General features: G+C 38.1%; 3 protein-coding genes and 2 pseudogenes across 3 annotated transcripts; all 5 read right to left on the bottom strand.

The window, feature by feature from the left end:
* On the bottom strand, positions 7337-10200 carry LOC109946245 (protein SUPPRESSOR OF npr1-1, CONSTITUTIVE 1-like). Its single transcript, XM_020558678.1, has 5 exons — positions 9986-10200; positions 9610-9900; positions 8639-9487; positions 8000-8522; positions 7337-7833 (listed from the first exon to the last, which is right to left on the bottom strand). Exons 1-5 carry the CDS (start codon positions 10103-10105, stop codon positions 7619-7621), a joined length of 1998 nt encoding a protein of 665 aa, XP_020414267.1. The 5' UTR covers positions 10106-10200; the 3' UTR covers positions 7337-7618.
* LOC18771079 (TMV resistance protein N) lies at positions 10184-12073 on the bottom strand. The gene is made up of 2 exons (XM_020558679.1): positions 11457-12073; positions 10184-11097 (listed from the first exon to the last, which is right to left on the bottom strand). The coding sequence occupies exons 1-2, from the start codon at positions 11963-11965 to the stop codon at positions 10185-10187; spliced, it is 1422 nt and encodes a 473-aa protein (XP_020414268.1). The 5' UTR covers positions 11966-12073; the 3' UTR covers position 10184.
* On the bottom strand, positions 12305-13263 carry LOC109947393 (annotated as a pseudogene).
* Positions 14086-16230, bottom strand: LOC18771140. Its single transcript, XM_020557351.1, has 4 exons — positions 16225-16230; positions 15152-16003; positions 14436-15024; positions 14086-14264 (listed from the first exon to the last, which is right to left on the bottom strand). Exons 1-4 carry the CDS (start codon positions 16228-16230, stop codon positions 14086-14088), a joined length of 1626 nt encoding a protein of 541 aa, XP_020412940.1.
* LOC109947392 overlaps positions 16478-22916 on the bottom strand; it is a 25751-nt pseudogene continuing 19312 nt past the window's right edge.

The raw sequence follows: 22916 nt of genomic DNA, 5'->3' as shown, positions 1-22916 counted from the left end.
ATCTACGTTGATGATATGATTATTAAGGAATGATGAACATGAATTATTTCGACTGCAAGACTATTTAGCTACTAAATTTGAGATGAAGAATCTACGTGGACTCAAGTATATCTTGAGGATTGAGGTTGCCCGATCATAGCAAGGCATATTTCTGTGTCAGAGAAAATATGTCTTGGACTTGTTAACATACACAAGAATGCTAGATTGCAAACCTGTAGACACTCATATTATTCAGAATCACATACTAACAAGGAAAGATACCAAAGGTATCTATTTGTCACATACTCGACCAAACATCGCTTATGCAGTGAGCGTAGTTAGTCAATTCATACATTCTCCAAGTGAAGATCACATGAATGCAGTTCTCCAAATACTTAGATATTTAAAGTCTTCACCTGGCAAAAGACTTATGTTCTCAAAACATGGTCATATGAATATTGATGGTTACACAGATGCAAATTGGGCAGGGAGTGTAACAGATAGAAGATCTACCTCTGGTTACTTTATATTTGTATGAGGTAATTTAGTGACGTGGAGGAGCAAGAAACAGAAGTTAGTATCTCTATCTAGTGTAGAAGCCGAGTTCAAAGGTATGACTAAAAGAATTTGCAAACTCCTTTGGCTACATAGATTGCTTACTGAACTTAGGTATTTTAAGGACCCGCCCCGAATTTTCTCAAAACCCGAGACGAACCCTTTGGAATTCCTGACATCACTCCGATGCCAGACCCACTTACTAAAAACCGAGACTCCCTACCGAAATTTTAGCAGAGTCTCCCCTATAAATTGGACATTTCCCAAAATTTATACCTGCATGAAATCGCATTTATTATTCTCAACTGGCAGCATGCACAATATAATTTCATGCAAATTCTCATAAATGGCCTTCGGCCTTTCAATAATTCCTAACCAACTACCAAACCATTCAAATACCAAATATGACTAACATTTAGTCTGCGGCTGCACCTAATAACCTTAGGCTGCCTACGTACCCTCCTTGAGGGATCAAGCCACACGTAGTTCTTCCCTAAAATTCATTTCCACACTTGGATGATACCTTATTTCATTTCTCTGGATTTCATATAATCTCCCCATACACCAGTACAACCAACGCCACGTATGGGGCCTGTCAACACGCTGGATAACCTACGCCACGTGCGACCATGCCATACTATCATAATATCTCCCCATACGCCGGTACAACCAACGCCACGTATGGGGCCTGTCCCAACGTCGGATAACCTACGCCACGTGAGACCTGCATATCATATCACATAACTCCCCATACGCCGGTACAACCAACGCCACGTATGGGGCCTGTCCCAACGCTGGATAACCTACGCCACGCGGGACCTCAATATCATATCACAAATCTCCCCATACGCCGGTACAACCAACGCCACGTATGGGGTCTGTCGACACGCCAGATAACCTACGCCACGTGCGACCTCAACACAATATCACATAGCTCCTCATATGCCGGTACAACCAACGCCACGTATGGGGTCTGTCTCAACGCCGGATAACCTACGTCACGTGAGACCTGAACATAATATCACAAATCTCCCCATACACCGGTATAACCAACGCCACGTATGGGGCCTGTCCCAACGCCATATAACCTACGCCACGCGGGACCTCAATTTCACTTGGTGGTACTTATGGTAAATCCAACATCCGGGGAGGTACCTAAAGTAGTGCGTATAGCACTCCAAACTGACATTCTAGACTCTGTTGTACCCTTGTATAACCATATATAATTATAATTATATAAATTAATTCTAATATTGTGTAACCCTCCACAATCATCTAGTACCCGAAAATCTCCCCTAGAAAGGTGAGATTACTCCGGGAGACTCACGATCAACCAAGGGTCAAACTTCTCTAACCCTGGTCAAACGGACCTGCAGAACCCACGACCTCCAATTTCCGATCCGAAAGTCCCTATGGGTTCTACCAGGTATAGGACACTTGTCCTGAAAGTTTGGTTCAGATCGAACGGTCGGATTGCTCACGATCGCACGATCTGACAATTAATATAAAATACAAACTTTAAAATTATTATTCGGAACATCCGGGGCTCCGATTCACAATCCGTGAATTTTCACACGATCCTAGAATTACCTAGATTAACATATATTAAATTTGGGTCCATCCATCGGTCCCAACCTATCGAACCCGGATAACGCACAATATGCAAATATCCGTTCGATAGTCAAACGATGTCCGAATTGAGATCCGCGAAATCCTACGCACTCGTGACAACCTAAGGATCTCATCGGAACACATTGCTACTTTTCTACAGTGCCCAAGCGCCGCCGCACGCGCCGGCAGCGCATGGGTGCCCAAAGCGATAACGCTTCGCCAGAAAATCTCAAAACCACGGCCCCAAACTCCTACTCTAGGTATAACACCCTATTTGGAGCCACTTTTGTTCTTGGACCTACCCCAAAAAGTGGCCGTAAATGGCTGATCACGGCGGCCGAAGTTCAGCCGATTTTCAATTCGAAAATCGGGTTGTCTACGCTAAGAATTGATCTAATCCTACCCAACAGGCAGCTAGAGCATGAAAAATAGGTGAGAAACCATACCTTGCTCGTTGGATTTGGTGGCCGGAGGAGGGAGATCGACGGCGGCGAAGATCGGACGACGCCGGCCGCTTCTCCTCCATTTTCCGGCAAAACTGCGGCGGCTGGAGGCGGGAGACGGCTGGGGCTGGAAGAGGACGACGCCTCGGTCATTTTGGTACCGGCCCCGTCCATAGTCGTGGCCGGTGGCCGGAGTTGCGAGGAGAGAGAGAGGGAGAGCTGATGGGAGAGAGGGAGAGGTCGCGGGGGAGAGAGAGAGAGAGAGAAAAACCAGATTTTATAAAAAATTCCATTTCGAAATATTTATGATTATGCCACTGGGCCTCTTTTGACCATATCTCTCTCGTTACAACTCCGATTCGAGCCCACTACGTGTCTATGAACTCGTCTCAGTACGACCTATCCAAAAATACAAGTCACGGTCCCAAACTCTCTCCGGTTAAAAATATGACTAAAATACCCTTAAATAATTAAATAATTAAATAAGGGTAAAATTTGGGGAAATTTGGGGTCGGGGTGTTACAGGTATCGACCTATTTCTGCAATGAATATCTTTTGTGACAACAAGGTTGCAATAGATATTGCACAGAATCCAGTTCAACATGATCGCACCAAACATGTTGAGGTGGATCGACACTATATCAAAGAGAAGCTTGAAGCTAAAGTGATTCAGTTTTTGTTCGTAAAGTTCGAGGATAATTGGCGGATATTTCGATAAAGGAAATTTCTAGTAGAGCATTCCACAATTCACTGGACCAGTTGGGCATTGACGACATCTATGCACCAATGTGAGGGGGAGTGTTGACGTGACTTATGGACCCGTAGTTACTTTCCTTACACGCTAAGGATTCCTATATTCAATATAATTGATTTACTCTAATTTCTGATTTTTTTACTGTAAATAGAATCTGGAGTTATTACTTTCCTTGACCTACAATGGTTTATTGTATTATAAATACAACCTCCTATAAAGAGAAGTATACACAAGAAATCCCCACAAATAATATTCTCTTATATGTTTCATATTTTGACACTTTATGCAGTTCGAGCTTAATATCTTCTCCTTTCTCCAGCTCATCATCGTCTCGGAAAGTGTGAAATCCGGCATTGACCAAGGCTGTGAAGAGGTGGTCAGTGAAAGTCTTGCGAGTGTCTTCACCTTTGAAACTGAGGAACACGTGATAATGACAACATCGAGAAGTATTAGAAGAGGAGGTTTGTTGAGTTGCTCTCACAAGTGCCATGAATGAGGTGTGGTGAAGAAACACTTTGTCTGAATGGAAATGAATTATAAGGTTCCAAATGAAAGGATAGCGCATCCATTGACTTAAAAAGCAATTATTTTTAGTCAAGCAAATGAAACAAAGATGTCTTTGTCTAGAGGGCGGGCAGAGTTTTTTACTTGTTTTAAGGTAAACAATTAGCTAATTGGCGACAGTGACAAGTTGTAGTCCTTTATTAATGAGTATTGTTCACTTTCTAATGTCATTACGAGTTGTTTGTTTTGTCCAGAAACATAAAATAATAATAGGAGTAGTTGGAGCTCTCTGTCTTTTATAAAGATATATGGCCACTTGAAAACTGAGTAATGGCGAACGACAAAGTCTCAGTTCATACCATGGACTGAGTAAACCTCTCCCTATTCTCAAATACTAGAAGTGTCATGCTGAGGCAACTGCTTCCAAAACCTAGGAGGACTATGCTAAATCTAGTTCAACCCAATCTAACTTCATACAATTGTTGCCTGGACTTTTACAGATGGGATGAATACTGGAAATCCAAACTGATTTGATTTGTTATGAATTTTGTTGTTGGAATTTGAGAGTGTTATTAATTCCAATCTAACCTTTAACATTTATCACATAAGTTGTTGTTACAGGCTTTACTTGAAAAGAAAGAACCCATGCGTTGTTCAAGCAACAGATAGTATGTTTAAACTACTTCATCATACTATTGTATTTATTTTGTAACGCAAATTGGCCAACATGTGCAAGATTCCCTTGCATTAGTTATTCACTATAATTCAGATTATATTTAGTCACATTATATGCTGGTACTAAGTTAGTTCCCCCGCATTGAGATTGAGCTTGAAATAGCTCAATTTTCAAATCTAAATTTTTGCCTCTTCAGCTTTGGGTCAGCTGAATGGTATGTGAAATCTGAAAGACAAAAATAAAACTCAAATCGTTCATGGAAAAAAAAGACCAAAATCCAATAGATGGGGAAGGGGAAAAATAAGTAGAGAGGTAACGAAACGAAAGAGAGAGGGAGAGAGAAGGAGGAGTGGCCTCCTCCCCCTCTCCGAAACACACAACACAAGAGAGAGAGAGAGAGAGAGAGAGAGAGAGAGAGAGAGAGAGAGAGAGAGAGAGAGAGAGAGAGAGAGAGAGAGAGAGAGAGAGAGAGAGAGAGAGAGAGAATGGGGGCTAGGGTTTTTTCAACTCAAATCATGATTAATCAATAGCTTTGTGTGTTTTTAGCTAAATTTTAACTAAAAAATAGAGAGCATAATTGTAAGTGCTATATCATAACAATATTGGTTTTTCTTAATTTTGTACATCTCGTAATCCTTTGACTGCTATATACGAATGAACCATGCCACCTGTGTGTGTGAGGGCTATGAGTTTTTTAATGCCTATTATGTGACTCATTAGCCTTACTAATATCTTTTAATTAATATTTTGTTTGAGATTTTTTAATTGTTTGCCACTCATTAGCCTTCCATATCCTCTTTTGGAGCTTATTATGATGTTGTCCAAGTTTCAGTAAAAAGTCACCCAATGACTCCTCCCACCATATTATGATGTTACCCAAGTTTTTGACTCGATTCGAAATCAATTGGTCAAAGAAGTTGGTCACTTTAAGTTTGTACCCAAGTTTATACCGTAAAGGGAATGGTTAGAACATTGTATAGTTTTAGTGATTGGATTTCACTACAAAGTCATCAACTGAGGCGCTTTCAGATTAAAAGCCCAATGTAATTAAGTTTACATTGTAAATAAGGAAATACCCATTTTTGGATTTAAAAAAAAAAATTAGAAAATTAAATTCCCACCAAATCAAAATATGAAAAATCGGCTTTAGTGCAAAATACAATTTAGGCTAAAAATGATGGCTCATTTAAGTGAATATATACTTCATACTAAAATCCCATAAAATCAAGTTTTCTTATTTGATGTGTAAGGAATATAAGCCACCAAAAATTATCTTAAGTTTTCTTATTCTGAAAAACCAATTTTCATACTTAGCCAATATTTCATACTAAAATCCTATAAAATTATCTAAAATTCACAAGAAATAAATTAAAAATTAGAAAAATACAACAAAAATTCATATGAACTCCTTGTGACATTCTCTAACCCAACTCGTTATTTTCTCTCTCCTCTCTGAATCCCGTTCAATATGGGCTGGCCTAGCCCGGCCCATTGGTGATCCCTACTTTGATGTGCTTGTTAGGTTTGCTTTAATTTCCTCCTTCATATGTCATGAAAGTTATGTTCCTATTTGCACAAATTGATTAATTTTATTCCTTTACTCTGGATAGGGGACACAATGTGATGCTGGTGCACAAGCTGACGGCGACCCTAAACTTTTACCAGCAATTACTGAAAGAATTTTTTGGGGCATCTCATACTCCATACATGAATCTTTTAAATGTGTACTTATATGTTTATATCCAATCTTTAAGAGTTCATGTAGTTCAAAACAACAAATGCAATCAAATTGCATTTTCAATCGTTTATGATTGTATCTGCCTAAGTGGGCTTGAAACTTAAACATGAATTTTTCAGGAGAGGAGCAATATTTAAAAGGGTAAAAACTCAATAATAGAAAAATTCAAACAACTAAATATCCTTAGAATTTAAACAATACTAATGTCATTCATAATTAAAACAAATAAGATTTTTACGTCTAGAACTAATAGACTATAGTCTATATAATATACCAATTAATATGAACAAAATTCATGTCAATTATACAATTAGCTTACCAAAATTCATATCAAATATGAACAAAATCCATATCAATTACACAATTAATCTAACAAAAGTCAATGCCAATTAATCTAACAAAAAGTACATGTGATTTGGACGTAACGAGATAAAAGCATATGTGATTACAAGTTCGGAGTAATTTTTGGTGAACTTTTCAAAGCACCAATGAGTTTTAATGATTTTTTGAAGTTAGCCCAATTGACATGTGGGACTTGTTAATCAACGATTTAAATAAGAAAAAAAAAGCTGAAAAACCAATGTTTTGGTCAATATACCCTTGATTGGGCTCAAAAACCTAAATCGGGCCCATGATAGCCTTAGATTGGGCTAAGATTTGGTGAAATCGGGCCTAAATTGTGATTCAGGCCTATGGAAACCCAATCGGGCTGAAATAAAAACCTTAAAAAACCCTAGATTGAATCTAAAAACCCTGTTTAGGCTAGTTCAGCAATAAACAGTTATGGTGTTTGGTTAAGGATTTAGAATTTAGGTTGAGTGCTCCAAGACGATGATGACTGGGTGATGAGAGTCATATATCGCCAACAATCATTTGAATAATCTGTCTTCTTGCTAATTATTCCCAAAGTGGAAGAAAAAGCAAGAATATAGAGATGGGCGCCAGGGAATATTTACTGATTTAATATTTGTTTAAGCTCTGATCGGCCCCAACTACTTTGTTTTGAACTTGGCGCCAGGCATCCAGCTCACTTCAGCCTTTTCCAGCAAAAGATCATTGGCTTTCGGAACCTGGGGTGGGTTAAAGCCATATATTAAAAAGAGAATTGGGCTTGAGTAATCAGTCCAATCATGGCCCAATCACAGAATTAGAAGCCCCTTTGTTGTAAACAGAAACTGAATGGGCTTGGGTCCAATGAATAGTCAAAATAACAGGAACGCTCTGGCATACTTGTTCCAGTTATTAGTCTAAATATATTGCTAGTATATTATTTGATGATTCTGATCCTTTTATTACCTTAAAAAGTTGCCTTCTAAGAAGAGAAAACAGATAGTCTGCTGTTGAGATGTACATACAATTCATCCAGGGCTTGTGGACGGTTGCTTCTTTCTGCGTGAGGGAGAAGACCGAGTGATGAGAGTAAGGGTGAGAAAGAAGCAAGCTGTAGTGACGAGCACCTTCCAGCCACGGAGGCCGCCTGAGTTATTGCTGCCTGTGGTGGTCGCAACTGTGATATCATCCTGTTGCTCTTCTTCTTCGTCTGGTAAACATACAAAACGAGAGAAAACCTCCTCTGGAAAACATATAAACAAGACAAGTGAAAATCCCAACAAATTAGAGAGGAATAGGGACTGACCTGTGAATAGGTGACTAACGAAATATAGATTCATTTATTATTTTGTTTTATATTTGGAAATAGTTGGAGTAAAATTATGAACTGCGTCAATAAAACATCACACCTCTCTTATCTTCTTCATCAGAGTCCCCAAGGCACTTATTATACCATATTCGATCATCAGAAGAAGAATCTGTGGAAATACTCATCATATTATGATTCTCTTCTTGTTGCATCTGCACAAGTCGGATGCCCAACTCCTTTACCAGAAGCCCAGATTTCATAATTACAGAAACAACCACTTCATCGCCACCTTGTAACTGATCATCCTCCAAATTCCAGTGGCTTAACCATATCATGTCTTCTCCTTCACCTGGAATACCGTAGCGTGATGGGCAATACCGCCCCCTCAGACCGTTGCTCTTATTTTTTACTATTATTTGTGACAAATAATTGTGGTGGATAATAGGAGGAGAATCATAGCCAGCATTCACATAGACAACAAAGACAATCAAGCCTCGAGTTCTGTGATTATCAAGTAATGGCACAGTAAAAGATATTGAGGACCCTCTGCTTTTATGGCTGAATTTGCCTGGAACCTTATTCCCACCAAAAACTGTGCTGAATATACCATGTTCGTACAGTCCCTATATATATGCAATAGAACTGGCAATATTAGTCAACTCTTTCCTGCGATCATATGAGAGAGAGAGAGAGAGAGAGAGAGAGAGAGAGAGAGAGAGAGAGAGAGAGAGGCGCACACCTGGACGGGAATTGGATCATCATTTTGTAAATATCCGTACAGTGTGTGTATCCGAATTGGTGCCATTGATTCCAACAAGTTGCACAATCCCAAGAGGTTGATCATTTCTACATCTACACTTCCAATGGGTTGTAACTTGTACTTGTACTGCCACTCAACTAGGTTGTGGTTGTAACCATATGTGCATGACACTGACGAAGAAGATTGATATGTTATTTTCTCCAATGATGTGCAATTTAAGATATGCAAGTCCTTTAGTTTTGGTAACCCCAGAAGCGATTTGAGAATCGTACACTCATTTAAAGAGAGTGTATGGAGCCTTGTTAATCCTTTGATACAATTTGGTAGGCTACTAATTGGATTATTCCCTAGATTTAGTCTCTGCAATGAGGACAAATTACTAAAATCCATAGGAAGTGCATCATCCGAAAGATTGCAACCCCAAAGACTTAATTCCATTAGAGCGCATGGTAAAGAACCCAAGATACTCGAACTTTTTTCTAGCCATAATTCACTTATCGGAATTCCATCTGTCTCAAGCACTTTTAACGCGTCCATATTCCTCAACATCTCAGTTGATAACTCACTAAGATTTGAGCAACCAGATATAATAAATGTTTCAAGTGATTTTAGCATACAAATGTTCTTGGGAAGCATCCTAAGGTTTTTGCAATCTTTCATATTCAAGTAAATAAGTCTCTCTAGGTTTCCAATGGATCCATGGACATAAATCAGGCTTGTACAGTCTACTAGAACCAATTTCTCTAGATTTGGGCAATATGAGAAGTCAATGGTTTCTGTAAGGGAATGAGAATGGTTGAGATCAAGGATCTTCAAGGATGGAAGATACTGTAGGGGAAAACCGAAGAAAACAAGGTGGGGAGTTAATTGTTATAAATATATAATTTGTTATCAAACTAAAAGCCTAATGAAAATGAAAAAGAAATTGAAAAGAGTAGAGAGTAACATACTTTTGTTCCCTTGAATACTTGTCTCAGACCGCTGTATTGCATTTCAAGAATAATAACGCTTTCCAAAGGAAAATCAACGGGTATAGAATCCAAAGGAAACTTAGTCCAACACAACCATATTAGTCCTGTACAAAATTCTGCATAAGATCCGTTAAGTTGTACATGACTAAGATGGAGTAGTTTTAGTTCCCGCATCCTTGAAAATGCATTGGTTTCCAAGACTTTCTCATTTGAGTTTATAGTAGGGCACATTTGCATGTCGAGGACAAGACCTTCAATTGTTTCTGTACCCTACAAAAAGAAAAGGCAAAAAACATTTCGAAAATATTTACAAGAAGAAAAACATATATGTGTACAAAGAACACATATTTCTTACATTCTTTTCCGTCAAGATTTTGAAAGAGTCCTTATGATGCAATACTCTACTACGCTTCCAAGGCTCATTTGATTCTAGGCGAACAATTTCTGTTCCCATTCCACGAATCAGGTCGTGCATCTGTACCTTGTCCCATCCATCAACTATTGTCACCAAACATCTATCGATGAGATTTTGAATGCCAACAATTGTATAGAAATCACATCCATCCAGTATTTTCGGTCATGGTGGAGGAATAATCTTTGTCCATTCCGATAAAAAAACAAGCAATGTGGAGGAATAAATTTCGGTCATGGTCATCTTGCAAAGAGTCATAGCTTACTCTTAGTTTATTTATTATTTCACCATTTGGAATAGCTTCTAACTTCTCCAATGCACTTTTCCATAGACATGTACTTTCCCCCAACAAAGAAGAACCTAAAACTTTGAGAGCTAATGGAAGTCCTCCGCAATGATCGACTAGCTTCTCTGAATATTCTATGTAATCTTCAATAGGATGGTCTTGGCCAAAAGCGTGCCAACTGAAGAGCTCCAATGATTCTTTTTGAGTCAAAGTTCCAACTGCATACACCTTAGTAACTTGACGAGCCTTTAACAATCTTGCACGCCTAGTTGTTATGATGATTTTACTTCTCGGATAAAATCGATCTTTCCTTTGAAATACTGCATCTAATTGGTCTATATGATCCACATCATCGAGAACAAGAAGAACCCTTTTAGAGCTTATTGCATCTTCAATCTTAATTAATCCCTCACTAACACTGCTTATTTTCATTTTTCTCCCATTCAAAATGTCAGAAAGAAATTGTTTTTGTATTTGAACTAAGCCATTGGGTTGTTGTGAAATTTCTCTAATGTTTTCGATGAAGCTACTTCCTTCAAATCTTCCAAAGTTTGTATTATGAAGAGACTTTGCAATGGTTGTCTTCCCTATTCCACTCATGCCATAAATTACAAGTATACCGACATCATCTGATCCATCTTGTAACCATAAGTTAAGTTCGTTGACTCGAGAATGCATTCCGATCATGATGTGGGGAACACTTAGGGGTCTACGCCTTAGTTTTTCTCCTATCACTTGAACAATCTTATTGATAAACTTTGAGTCACGTCTGAAAAGTTACAATCCAAATGAAAAATATATATCAAACATCCTTGCAATAGTACAATCCGTCAACCCAACTTCGATTTGTTTGATTTGCTTAAATGAGAAATGAGTTAGACGTGTCATGCATATGGAATTCAAAATATGTGTTCAATTTTGATTTCATTTATTTTAAGGATAGTAGAATATTCTTACTGTTAAGTTTATATTGAGGAAGATACATTTTAAAGTAAAACAAGTAAAAATAATATGAAATCTCCATTATTAACTCGTCGAAAGGAGTTATAAAAAAGAAAAAGTCCATTTTCAGTATTTCAACTGTAGAAAGAGACTTGTAAATAAAAGAAATGGTAGGAATGAAACTACCCATTAGCTTGATTTGGTAAGACCATCCCTGCCAGATCTGCAACCTCTGCAAGTGCCTCCCTCCATTCCTTCACTTTGTTCGACGGTTGGGTTTTTTGGTGTCTAGCAAATGCCTTTGCAAGACTTCCTGTCTGGTTCCGCACATCGGATGGATCCACGTCGTAGAAGACAGGTAAAACGACATGGTCAGCTGAGAGCCGTTCAAGGATCATGACGAGCTCGTCAAGACACCATCTGGACGATGCGTAGTTTTTTGAGAACACAATAACAGAAGTTCGTGAGTGTTTGATTGCTTTCTGCAGTTCGGGCTTGATAGCTTCTCCTCTCTCGACTTCGTCGTCGTCTCGGAAAGTGCGAAATCCAGCGTTGACAAGGGCCGTGTAGAGGTGGTCAGTGAAAGTCTTGCGAGTGTCTTGGCCTTTGAAACTCAGGAACACGTGATAACGACAATATCGAGAAGCACTGGAAACAGAGGAGGTTTGTGGATCGGATGCTCTCACAAGAGCCATGGATATCGACGACTTGAAGTGGTCAAGAAACAAACTAGCGTTTGCAGGTGTCTCATCGAAAGCCAAGCATGTTATGATGAATTGCAGAATTTAATGAATGAAAAGACAACCTACCCATAACTCCATTGACTTGACTTGAAAAGAGATTAGGCTAACGTAGACCACAGAAACAGAGTGTCTCTTAATCTTCCATGTCCTCCTTTCACTCTTTGACCTTTGTTACTCTGTTTTCCTTGAGTTTTACGTTATGGGTTACCTTGTTTTGGGCTTTGGTTTTCTTTTTTGGGCTTTTGGCACCAAGACCATTTTAAATTCATGTGCATGTCGAGGACAAGGCCTTCAATTGTATCTGTACCCTACAAAAGAAAAGGGAAAAACATTTGGAAAATATTTACAACAAGATGAAAAACATATATGTGTGCATATAAGAATATTTTCCTTGCCTTCTTTTTTGTCAAGATATTGAAGGAATCCTTATGTTGCCATACTTTACTATACTTCCAAGGCTTCTCTGATTCTAGGCGAACAATTTCGCTTCCCATTGCATAGATCATGTCATGCATCTGCACCTTCTCCCATTTATCAATTGTAATCAAACATCTATCAATGAGAATTTGAATGCCAAAAATTGCATAGAAATCACATCCGTCTAGTATTGTAACAATGTAATATTTGTCCTTTCCTCTAAAGAAACAAGCAATGTGGAGGAATAATTTTTGGTCATGGTCATCTTGCAAAGGGTCGTAACTTACGTACTCTTAGCTTATTTACTATTTCACCATTTGGAATGGCTTCTAATTTCTCCAACGCACTTTCCATACACCTATACTTTCCCCCAACAAAGAAGAACTTAAAACTTGAAGAGCTAATGGAAGTCCTCCGCTAAGGTGCACGAGTTTTTTTGAATACTTTATGTAACCTTCTATGGGATGGTCCTGGCCAAAAGCGTGCCAACTTAAGAGCTCCAATGATTCTTTGTTATCCAAAGTTTGAACAGCATGCACCTTAGTACCTTGATGAGCCTTTCACAATCCTGCACGGGTAGTTGTTATGATGATTTTACTTCTTGGATAAAACCGATCTTTCATCCCAAGCACCACATCTAATTGGCTAATATGATCCACATCGTCGAGAACAAGAAAAACCCTTTTAGAGCTTACGGCCTCTTCTATTTCAGTCATTCCATTGCTAACACTCTGTATTTTTACTTTTCTCCCATACAAAATATCAGAAATAAGTTGTATTTGTATTTGAACCAAGCCATTGGGTTGTTGTGAAATTTCTCTCACAAGTCCCATGGATGAGGTGTTGTGAACAAATAAACTGTCTGCGGGGAAATTAAATATTCTATCAAGTTTTGAGGTTCCTACTTCCTTCCTGGATTGTATAAACAAGCAGCTTGTGAATGACCAAATGAAAGGATCATCCATCCATTGACTTAAAAAGCAATTATTTTGAGTCAAGGAAATGAAATCATTGTGTTATTTTTTTCTTTAAGATAAAAAAGGGAGAAAGTAACAAAAGCAATCCAACTAGTTTGATCGTAGTGTTGGACTTCAGATCTTCTGTGCCCATTTTTTCTGTACCCTTCATGGAACTTGGGTGGTGGCCACGGGCAGCTGTCGGGGATTGTGGGTAATTTTATAATTTAAGCCACACTTATGGGTTTATATGTGAAACTCGCTTAGGCTTGTCTTTTAGAAACATATAGCTTTCTTGTATTAAAAAAAATAGAAGTGTATTTTCTTGATATGCATTGACTCTTGCCAATTATTGGTAAAGAAGAATATGCGTACTACCTAGTTGGAAAGTTCTCTCTCTACTAAGCTAAATATCGAACTAAACATATGGTACTGATGAAATTTGTGATGATTGAGATTTTGGTTCTCTTGAGCTCCTCTCGGAAAATAATTTTCTAAATTAACAGCAGAAAGAATCAAAAGAGAACATTGCATGATATATATATATATATATATGTCCTCAGAAGGAGATATATTTATTGCTATGAAATGAAATTGGTCTTAGGAAGGAAGACATTGGATATATGCAAAACAAGAGTTTGATGCTAATTTATATGAAGGCAGAACACAACTCAATCCGACTGTTCCAGTGGAAAACATTCATCCATCCATGGCTTTTGGACTGTCCCTTCTTTTTGTGAGAAAGTGAAGAAGAGCGAGTGATAAGAGAAGCGTGAGAAAGAAGCGAGCGGCAGTGATGAGCGACTTCCAGCCACGGAGGAGGCCTCTGGAGTTAATATTTCCGTCTGTCTTGGCTGCTGCAATTGTTTGCTCTTCTTCTATGTCGGGAAAACATAAAAAAACAAATTAGAGGAAACTTGTTTTTGAAACGAATATGGACTAACCTTTGAACAACAAATTAGATGATCCGATCTGATCCTAACAAACAAATAGATATTGTGATACTAATTGATTAGTGGTGTCATCAAATGCGCCAATAAACAACACACCTGTCGTATCTTCTTCATCAGAGTCTCCAAGGATCTTATTGAACCAAATCGGATCTTTTATCGGTACACTTCTGCGTGAGAGCAAGAATACTCCTGGCTGATATTGATCTGGATGTCCACTCGTGACACATACAACATTATAAGGATCAATGGTTTTGTGTTGGGTACTTTGCAGCTGCTGCACAAGCTGGATGCCAAACTCCTTTACCAGGAGCCAAGGTTCCATAATTACAGAAACAGCCATTTGATCGCCACCATCCAAGTGAACCTCCTCCTCCAAATTCCAATGGCTTAACCATGTCATGTCTTCTCCTTTACCTGGAATACCGCAGTGTGATGGGGCATAGATCCACTTGAGGCCCTTGCTCTTATTTCTGACTCTAGTAATCATTGGCCCAGGTAAAGCCCAAGGAGAATCATTGGCATGTTTTGTGTACACAGCAAAGACCTTCAAGCCTCCAATTCTGTGATAATTATCAAGTAAAGGCACAGTAAAAGATATTGAGGACCCTCCACTTTTATGGCTGAACTGGCCAGGAACCTCCTCCCCTGCAAAAAATGTGCTGAATATACCACGTTCGTACAGTCCCTAATGTATAATATATGACATGGAAATCCCACACAATATTAGTCAACTTTTCCTATAATCAATCATATGAGAGAGAGAGAGAGAGAGAGAGAGAGAGAGAGAGAGAGAGAGAGAGAGGCGCATGCACCTGGACAGGATTCAGATCGTCACCATTACTTGACTGGTATGGTTTTCGAAGCCGAATCCGTGCCATGGATTCCAACTTGCACAAGCCCAAAAGGTTGATAATCTTTACATCAACTCTTCCAATGGGTTCTAGCTTGTAGTTATACTCCCATTCAACTAGATTGTCGTTGTGAAAGCAGGAGGTAGTGTGTTTTTGAAACTGATCGGATTGATTTGCTATTTTTTTCAGTGATACACAAAATTCCAGGTGCAGTCGGCCTACTTTTGGTAACCTCACAAGGGACTTGAGCCTTCTACATTCCCAAAAGAAGAGTTCATTGAGCCCTGTTAATCCTTGGACACAATTTGGAAGGCAACAAATTGGATTGTGCCCTAGATTTAGTATCCGCAACGAGGCTGGATTACTAAAATCCCTAGGAAAGGAATCATCTGAAAGATTGCACCCCTGAAGACTCAACTCTACTAAGGAGGATTGTAAACAACTCAAGATAGATAAACTTCTTCCTGGCCAGAATTCACCTATTGGAATTCCATCTGTCTCAAGCACTTTCAGAGACTCCATGTTCCACAACATCTCAATTGAGAACTCACTAAGATTTTTGCAACCAGATACAATAATTGTTTCAAGCAATTTTAGCGTGAAGATGTTTTTAGGAAGCATCCTAACATTTTTGCAATTCTTCATACTCAAGTAAGCAAGTCTCTCTAGTTTTACAATGGATTCATTGATACCAACCAGGCCTTCACAGTCTACAAGAACCAATTTCTCTAGATTGGGGCAACATGAGAAGTCAGTAGTTTCAGTAAGGCTATGACACTGTCTGAGATCAAGGATCTTCAATAATGGAAGACACTGTGGGAAGAAAACAATGTGGAGGAGTTAATTAATATAGATATATAATCTGTTATCAAGTGAAAATCCTAATGTAATGTGAAAGGAATTGAAAAGTGTAGTTACATACTTTTGTGTCTTGACAAACTTGTCTCAAGCCGCTGTCATGGATTTCAAGAACAATTAGGCTCCCCAAAGGAAAATTATAGGGTATAGAATCCAAAGGAAATTTAAGCCAATACAGCCATCTTAATCCCGTACAAAATTCTGCATAACATCCGTCAAGTTGTACATGACCAAGATGGAGTAATTTTATTTCCTGCATCCTTGCAAATGCATTCGTTTCCAATACTTTCTCGTTTGAGTTTATGGGACTGCTTGTACGGAGCATATGCATGTCTAGGACAAGCCCTTCAATTGTTCTTGTACCCTATAGAAAGAAAAAGAGGAAAACATTTGGAAAACATTTACAAAAATAAAAACATATATACATGCTTACATATAGCACATGTTTCTTACGTTCTTTTCTACCAGGATTTTGAAGGAATCCATATGACGCCATACTCTACTACGCTTCCAAGGGTCCTTTGATTCTAAACGAACAATCTCTCTTCCCATTCCACGAATCAAGTCATGCATCTGCACTTTGTCAAATTTATCAATTGTCACTAAACATCTATCGATGAGATTCTGAATGCCAACAATTGTGTACAAATCACATCCATCTAGTATTTTGACAATGTAATCTTTGTCCTTTCCGATCAAGAAACAAGCAATGTGGAGGAAAAGTCTTCGGTCATCATCATCTTGCAAAGAGTCGTAGCCTACTCTTAGTGTTGGTACCGTAACTGACCGAGCAACTAGCTAGGCTAGATCATCCACGTGCCATGCTTTGAGAGGTCATCACCTTAGCCAAAGAAGCATCACCACAAATCACAACTCTAAGCAAAGCAAGAGGAGTCCCACATCGAAAAACTACAAGAAGTGAAGACTCCCCCTCACCTATAAAAGAGGACTGCCCTTTCCTTAGAAGGGGATCCTGGTCTTGGACCTAGACCCTTAGGCCTTGGACTCTCTCTTCTGGATCCATCTCTGGGCTGGGCTTCTCACTTGTTATCTTTATATTTGGGTCTAATCCCCTTGTACAAATGTAAACAAACATTATCATAATGAGAACACCCTTCTCCGTGGACGTAGCCCATCATTCGGGTGAACCACGTATATCTTGTCTTTTATATGTTTATCGCTTGCCCAAATCCTCACACACTTGGTGAAGGTCCTCACCTTCATCCATCATCTATCACACCTCATCACTAAGTTGGACTCAACCTTGGCCTAACCATTTTGAGCATCAACACTTAGTTTACTTATGATTTCACCATTTGGAATAGCTTCTAACTTGTCCAATGCACTTTTCCATACATCTATCATTTCCCCCAATAAAGAAGAACCTAAAACTTTAAGAGCTAACGGAAGTCCTCCGCAATGGTGCACTAGCTTTTCGGAATATTCTATGTAATCTTCAAGCGGATGGTCCTGGCCAAAAGCGTGCCAACTTAAGAGCTCCAATGATTCTTTGTTATCCAAAGTTTCAACTGCATGCACCATAGTAACTTGATGAGCTTTTAACAATTTTGCACGCTTGGTTGTTATGATGATTTTACTTCCTGGACAAAATCGATATTTGAGCCCAAGTACTGCTTCTAATTGGTCCATATGATCCACATCATCAAGAACAATAAGAACCCTTCTAGACCATAGGGCATCTTCAATCGCAGTTATTCCTTTACTAACAGAGTGTATTTTCACTTTTCTCCCAATCAAAATTTCAGAAAGAAGTTGTGATTGTATTTGCACCAAGCCATTGGGTTGCTGTGAAATTTCTTTGATGTTTTCAATGAAGCTGCTTCCTTCAAATTTTGTATAGTTTGAATTATAAACAAACTTTGCGATGGTTGTCTTCCCTATTCCACTTATCCCATAAATTACGACTATCTCAGGGTCAGTTGATCCATGTTGTAACCATAAATTGATATTTTCTGCTCGATAATTCATTCCAATTATGTTGGGGTCAACACTTAAGGGTGTGCGACTTAGTTTGTCTCCGATCACCTTAACTATTTTCTTGATAAACTTTGACTCATACCTAAAAAATTGCAGTCGAAATGAAAGAGAATTCAAACCATGGAAATAAGATCAGAGAGTTATAAGGCACAAATAAGAGATGAGTAAATGAAAAAAAAACAATTAAATGATGAGGTGTTGAATAAGCCTTTAAAAGCTAACTAAACATAAACAGAAACCATAAACTCAAATCTATATCAAGCAACTCAAATAATAAGTAATATTCTCTTAAAGACGTAGGATAATTGCAAACACGGGCTTAGCCAAGTTGGTAGAGCGAATGTGTTCCCCACTATGTACTCGAGTTCAAATCCCCCAAACTGTAGTTTAAATTAGATTATAGTAGAATATTGCTTGTATAAAAAAACCAGAGGTACTTAAAACAATTAATTGCAGAAAAGTGAAAACACCATTTGTCATTATGATCAATAACACATCTTCCGCTTAAATAGCAAAATGCTCCTTGTGTTTTATTTCATCGGCCAATGTTGTTCCCGTATTATCAATTTGGCCAATTTGGTCCTTGTGTTTGTATCCGGTAGCCAATGTAATCTATTTGTGTATGTTACAGTATTTAATAACATGGGAGTGGAGGTTGTGTCATTTTTTATCTGTTACAGTACTCTATAACATTGGAGTGGAGGTTGTGTTTGTGTGGGTTTTAATTCTTTTTTAAAATCAATTACAGATTTTTTTTTTAAAATGTTTTTATTTATTTATAAATTTAACATAATTTGGACGGAATGGATTATATTGGCTAATGGATACAAACTCAAGGACTAAAATGATCAAGTTGATAACAATGACCAAAATTGGCCGATAGGGTAAAATACCGGGACCATTTTGACATTTAAGCCAACATGTTATTAATCACACTACTACAAAAAATACCGGGACTAAAATAAGACGCCGTTAAATATCATTTTCACGACAATAAAAAATTTGACGTCTTTAAATACATTAGAAGACGACGTTATTGATACCTACTACGTCGCCTATATAAAAACAGCCGTCGTAAAATAAATTTTCCACTTCGATTTTTCTATAAAAGATGACGTGTAAATAGTTGTCAGTGTCATTATTTACGACGTATGTATTTATAGAGTAGACGTTGAACAACGAAACAACGTCGGTTACAAATATATGAGAGTCGTATTACAAAATTTATACGTCCTATTTTCAGAAACAAACAACGACGATAAATATTAGACGTTGTTAAATAAAACAACGTCGAAAACAAATAAAAACAGACGTGTTTAGTCTGCTAAAGTTCTAAAAAATAGTCGAGGATGAGAATAGACGACCAACACAAACAAATCACCGTCGTTAAAAAGGAAAAATATGACACATATTAAAAGAACAAGGCCGCAAGATAGACATACAACGACGACAACTAAAACACTACGCCGTTAAATATAATTTTCACGACAAGAAAAAATATGACGTCTTTAAATACATAAGAAGACGACGTTATTGAAATCTACTACGTCTCTTATTTACAAACAACCGTCGTGAAATAAATTTTCCACTTCGATTTTTCTAAAAAAGATGACGTGAAAATAGTTGTCAGTGTCATTATTTACGACGTATGTATTTATATAGTTGACGTTGAAATGCGAAACAACGTCGGTGGCATTTATATAGTCGACGTTGTATTTATATGTATTCATTACTCACGACGCACTTATTAATATAGACGACGTTGAACTTCTAAACAACGTCGGTTCCAAATAAATGAGAGCCGTATTACAGAACATATAGACGGCGTTGATTATGATGAGAGCCGTATTACAAATAACGTCGTTTAATTGATATTAGACGGTGGTTATAATGAATTACCGTCGGAATTCATTTCGTTCCTCTTCGTTTATAAAAGAACTTGCGACGTGGAAAATGTATGATGACGTCGTATTTTTTAACGTTCAGATTATATATCTCGTTTTTTAGACGTCGGTATTATGGGATTGGAGTCGTGTTATTTTGAATTACATGGCGGTTCTTAATCCTTCCCCGACGTGATATCCTGAATAATTGCTTCACAGTAGCGTCGTGGTTCTTCATTGTTACGTTGCTTTAAGACGTCGGTAAATATGCTGAATAACTGGTTCACAATAACGTCGTGTTTTATTTGAACAGACGTCGTTTTTTATGCAGAATATAATGATGTAATCTGGAACCAGTATTTTTTGCACTGATTGTTTTGTGGCCAAAACCTGTATAATGAAAGTGAAGAAATCACATTACAATATATTACAAAATTAATGTCATACACTGCCAATTACATAAGCATCATTCAATCCATATATCTTCACACCCATCTCGAATATTTTGACCACCTAACTCACCCACCAGTTCATCAAATGTGTCAACATTTGGCATCCCTCTAGTAAATGGCTCACACTCAATTATCACATCACCTAAGACTTCATCACCAATAACATCATTATATTCTCTATTAGGCATTGATAACACTACTGACCAACCACGATGCATCGGGTCGTCAACAAAAAATATTTGTTTGACTTGAGAAGCCAAAATAAATTGGTCATTCCTATGTCCAATTTTACTCAAATCTACAAGGGTAAATCCAAGTTCGTCGACTACAAGACCAGAACTATCTATCCAATCACACCTAAAGACTGGGATTGTAAACTTTTGATAGTCAAGGTCCCAAATTTCTTGAATGACACCATAGAAACCCATATTTGAGAGAATTGGGTTTTTATCCTTGGCACTAGCAACTTGCATGGTATGTGCAAGTAAATAAACTCCACTATTTTGATTTGTCCGCACATCATCTTGTGCCTTGATATTGAATTTAATACCTTTAATAAGATAGCTCCTATATAATGGCACTGCCATGTTTGGACCAGCTGCTAGCCACCTTAAATTTTCTGATACGCCATGATTGTCTTCCTCAAGTTCACTTTGAACCTGCAAATTAATCATATCTTAATTCAATCTAACATAGAAATAAGAAGAAAATTAAAAGAGAAATATGTTATTCAACAACATATACCTTGAAGCGTAGCCATTGAATGAAAGTGCTATTGTGCTTATCCTGCAGCCACTTTGTTCTCTTTCTAAATTTTGGATAAGCAGTCTTGATGTGGATCATATGTTGCCTACATGACACGAAAAATTCAAGCATTACGGTCCCAAATATATAAGATAAACATAAGAAATAATTTAAAACGGAAACTTAAAGAATAAAACTCATACGTACTCGATATAAGGTAGGACTTCCTCCGTATTCTCCAAGACATATAGATGTGCTTGATTCAACAGGTCCTGATCAACTACGCTCACTGTGCAACCTGATAATGGCTTTGAAACTCCCATCTTTTGGCTTGAAGGCACTCCAACTGTACTAACATCAGATAAATGCTGAGTACAAAACTCTACCGCTTCTTCAGCTATATACCGCTCAGCAATGCAACCTTCGGGACGAGTAAGATTCTGAACATACCCCTTCAGCACTTTCATATATCTTTCAAACGGATACATCCACCTAAAATATACTGGCCCACATAGACGAACTTCTCTGACAAGATGTACTACTAGATGAACCATGATATCAAAGAATGAAGGGGGAAAGTACTTCTCAAGCAAACGCAGAGTAACTACTACATCTTCTTCCAACTTATCTAGCTTGGAAACATCAACAGTCTTTACACATATAGCATTGAAGAAGAAGCACAAACGAGTTATTGCATACCTTGCAGGCTTCTCCAAAACAGAACGAATTGCCACAGGGAGCAATTGTTGCATTAAGGTATGACAATCATGTGATTTAAGGCCAAGAAGTCTTGAATCTTGTAAAGATACAAGATTTTTAATATTTGAAGAATAACCTTCAGGGACCTTCATACCATAGAAAGAATTGCAAACCTCTCTCTTCTCTGCTCTTGACAAATTCCAAGGCCCAGGAGGCAAACGAGTACGTCTTTCTCCATACTCGGGTTGCAAATCAGTTTTGACCCCCATGTTCAATAAATCTAATCGAGCAGCAATCCCATCTTTATTTTTTCCAGGGATCTCCAGCAATGTACCAATGATACTATCGCAAACATTCTTCTCAATGTGCATAACATCTAGGGCATGCCTCACAGGAAGGTATTTCCAATACTCGAGATCAAAGAATATTGATTTCTTCTTCCAACAAACTCTGTCACCATTTTCAACCATATGCAGCACTTCTTCTCCGGTTAATGGCTCGGGAGGTATGCCATATTCAAGTTTCCCACTAAAAGCTGCACGTTGCCTCCTATATGGATGATTGATTGGTAACCATTTTCTATGCCCAATGTAACAAATTTTGTGGCCATTTTTCAACCTGTGACTAGGTGTATCATCGCCGCATATTGGACAAGCTTTATATCCTTTAACAACACAACCAGATAAGTTTCCATAGGCGGGGAAATCATTAATTGTCCACATTAATGCAGCTCTGAGTGTAAAGTATTCTCCATTATGTGCATCATACACTCCTCTAATCCCATCCCACAAAGATTTTAAATCATCAATCAAAGGCTCCAAGTAGACGTCTATATCATTTCCGGGTTGTTTAGGACCGGAAATCAATAAGGTTAACATCATGAACTTTCGTTTCATGCACAGCCATGGAGGGAGATTATATGTAACTAAGATAACCGGCCAACAACTATATCTGCTACTTAGAGAACTGTGGGGATTGAATCCATCAGATGAAAGAGCCAATCTCAAGTTTCTCGGCTCATTACCAAACTCAGGCCATTTATCATCAAGAAGTTTCCAGACGGGGAATCGCAGATGAGACATCTGACCGTCA

This window comes from Prunus persica, chromosome G2 (genome assembly GCF_000346465.2).
Source record: "Prunus persica cultivar Lovell chromosome G2, Prunus_persica_NCBIv2, whole genome shotgun sequence".
Classification (NCBI taxonomy): Eukaryota; Viridiplantae; Streptophyta; class Magnoliopsida; order Rosales; family Rosaceae; genus Prunus; species Prunus persica.
This window is presented reverse-complemented; position numbering and strand designations above follow the sequence as displayed.

Coding starts and splice junctions, on each gene's coding strand:
- LOC18771079 (XM_020558679.1), bottom strand. CDS start 11,965: ATGGCTCTTGTGAGAGCATCCGATCCACAAACCTCCTCTGTTTCCAGT. Junction 11,098..11,456: donor TTACCAAATCAAGCTAATGG/GTAGTTTCATTC, acceptor GTAACTTTTCAG/ACGTGACTCAAAGTTTATCA.
- LOC18771140 (XM_020557351.1), bottom strand. Junction 15,025..15,151: donor ACGATCTGAATCCTGTCCAG/GTGCATGCGCCT, acceptor ATTATACATTAG/GGACTGTACGAACGTGGTAT. Junction 14,265..14,435: donor TGATGAAGAAGATACGACAG/GTGTGTTGTTTA, acceptor TTCCCGACATAG/AAGAAGAGCAAACAATTGCA.
- LOC109946245 (XM_020558678.1), bottom strand. CDS start 10,105: ATGCACGACCTGATTCGTGGAATGGGAACAGAAATTGTTCGCCTAGAA. Junction 9,901..9,985: donor AAATCTTGACGGAAAAGAAT/GTAAGAAATATG, acceptor TTCTTTTTGTAG/GGTACAGAAACAATTGAAGG. Junction 7,834..7,999: donor TGATGAAGAAGATAAGAGAG/GTGTGATGTTTT, acceptor TATGTTTTCCAG/AGGAGGTTTTCTCTCGTTTT.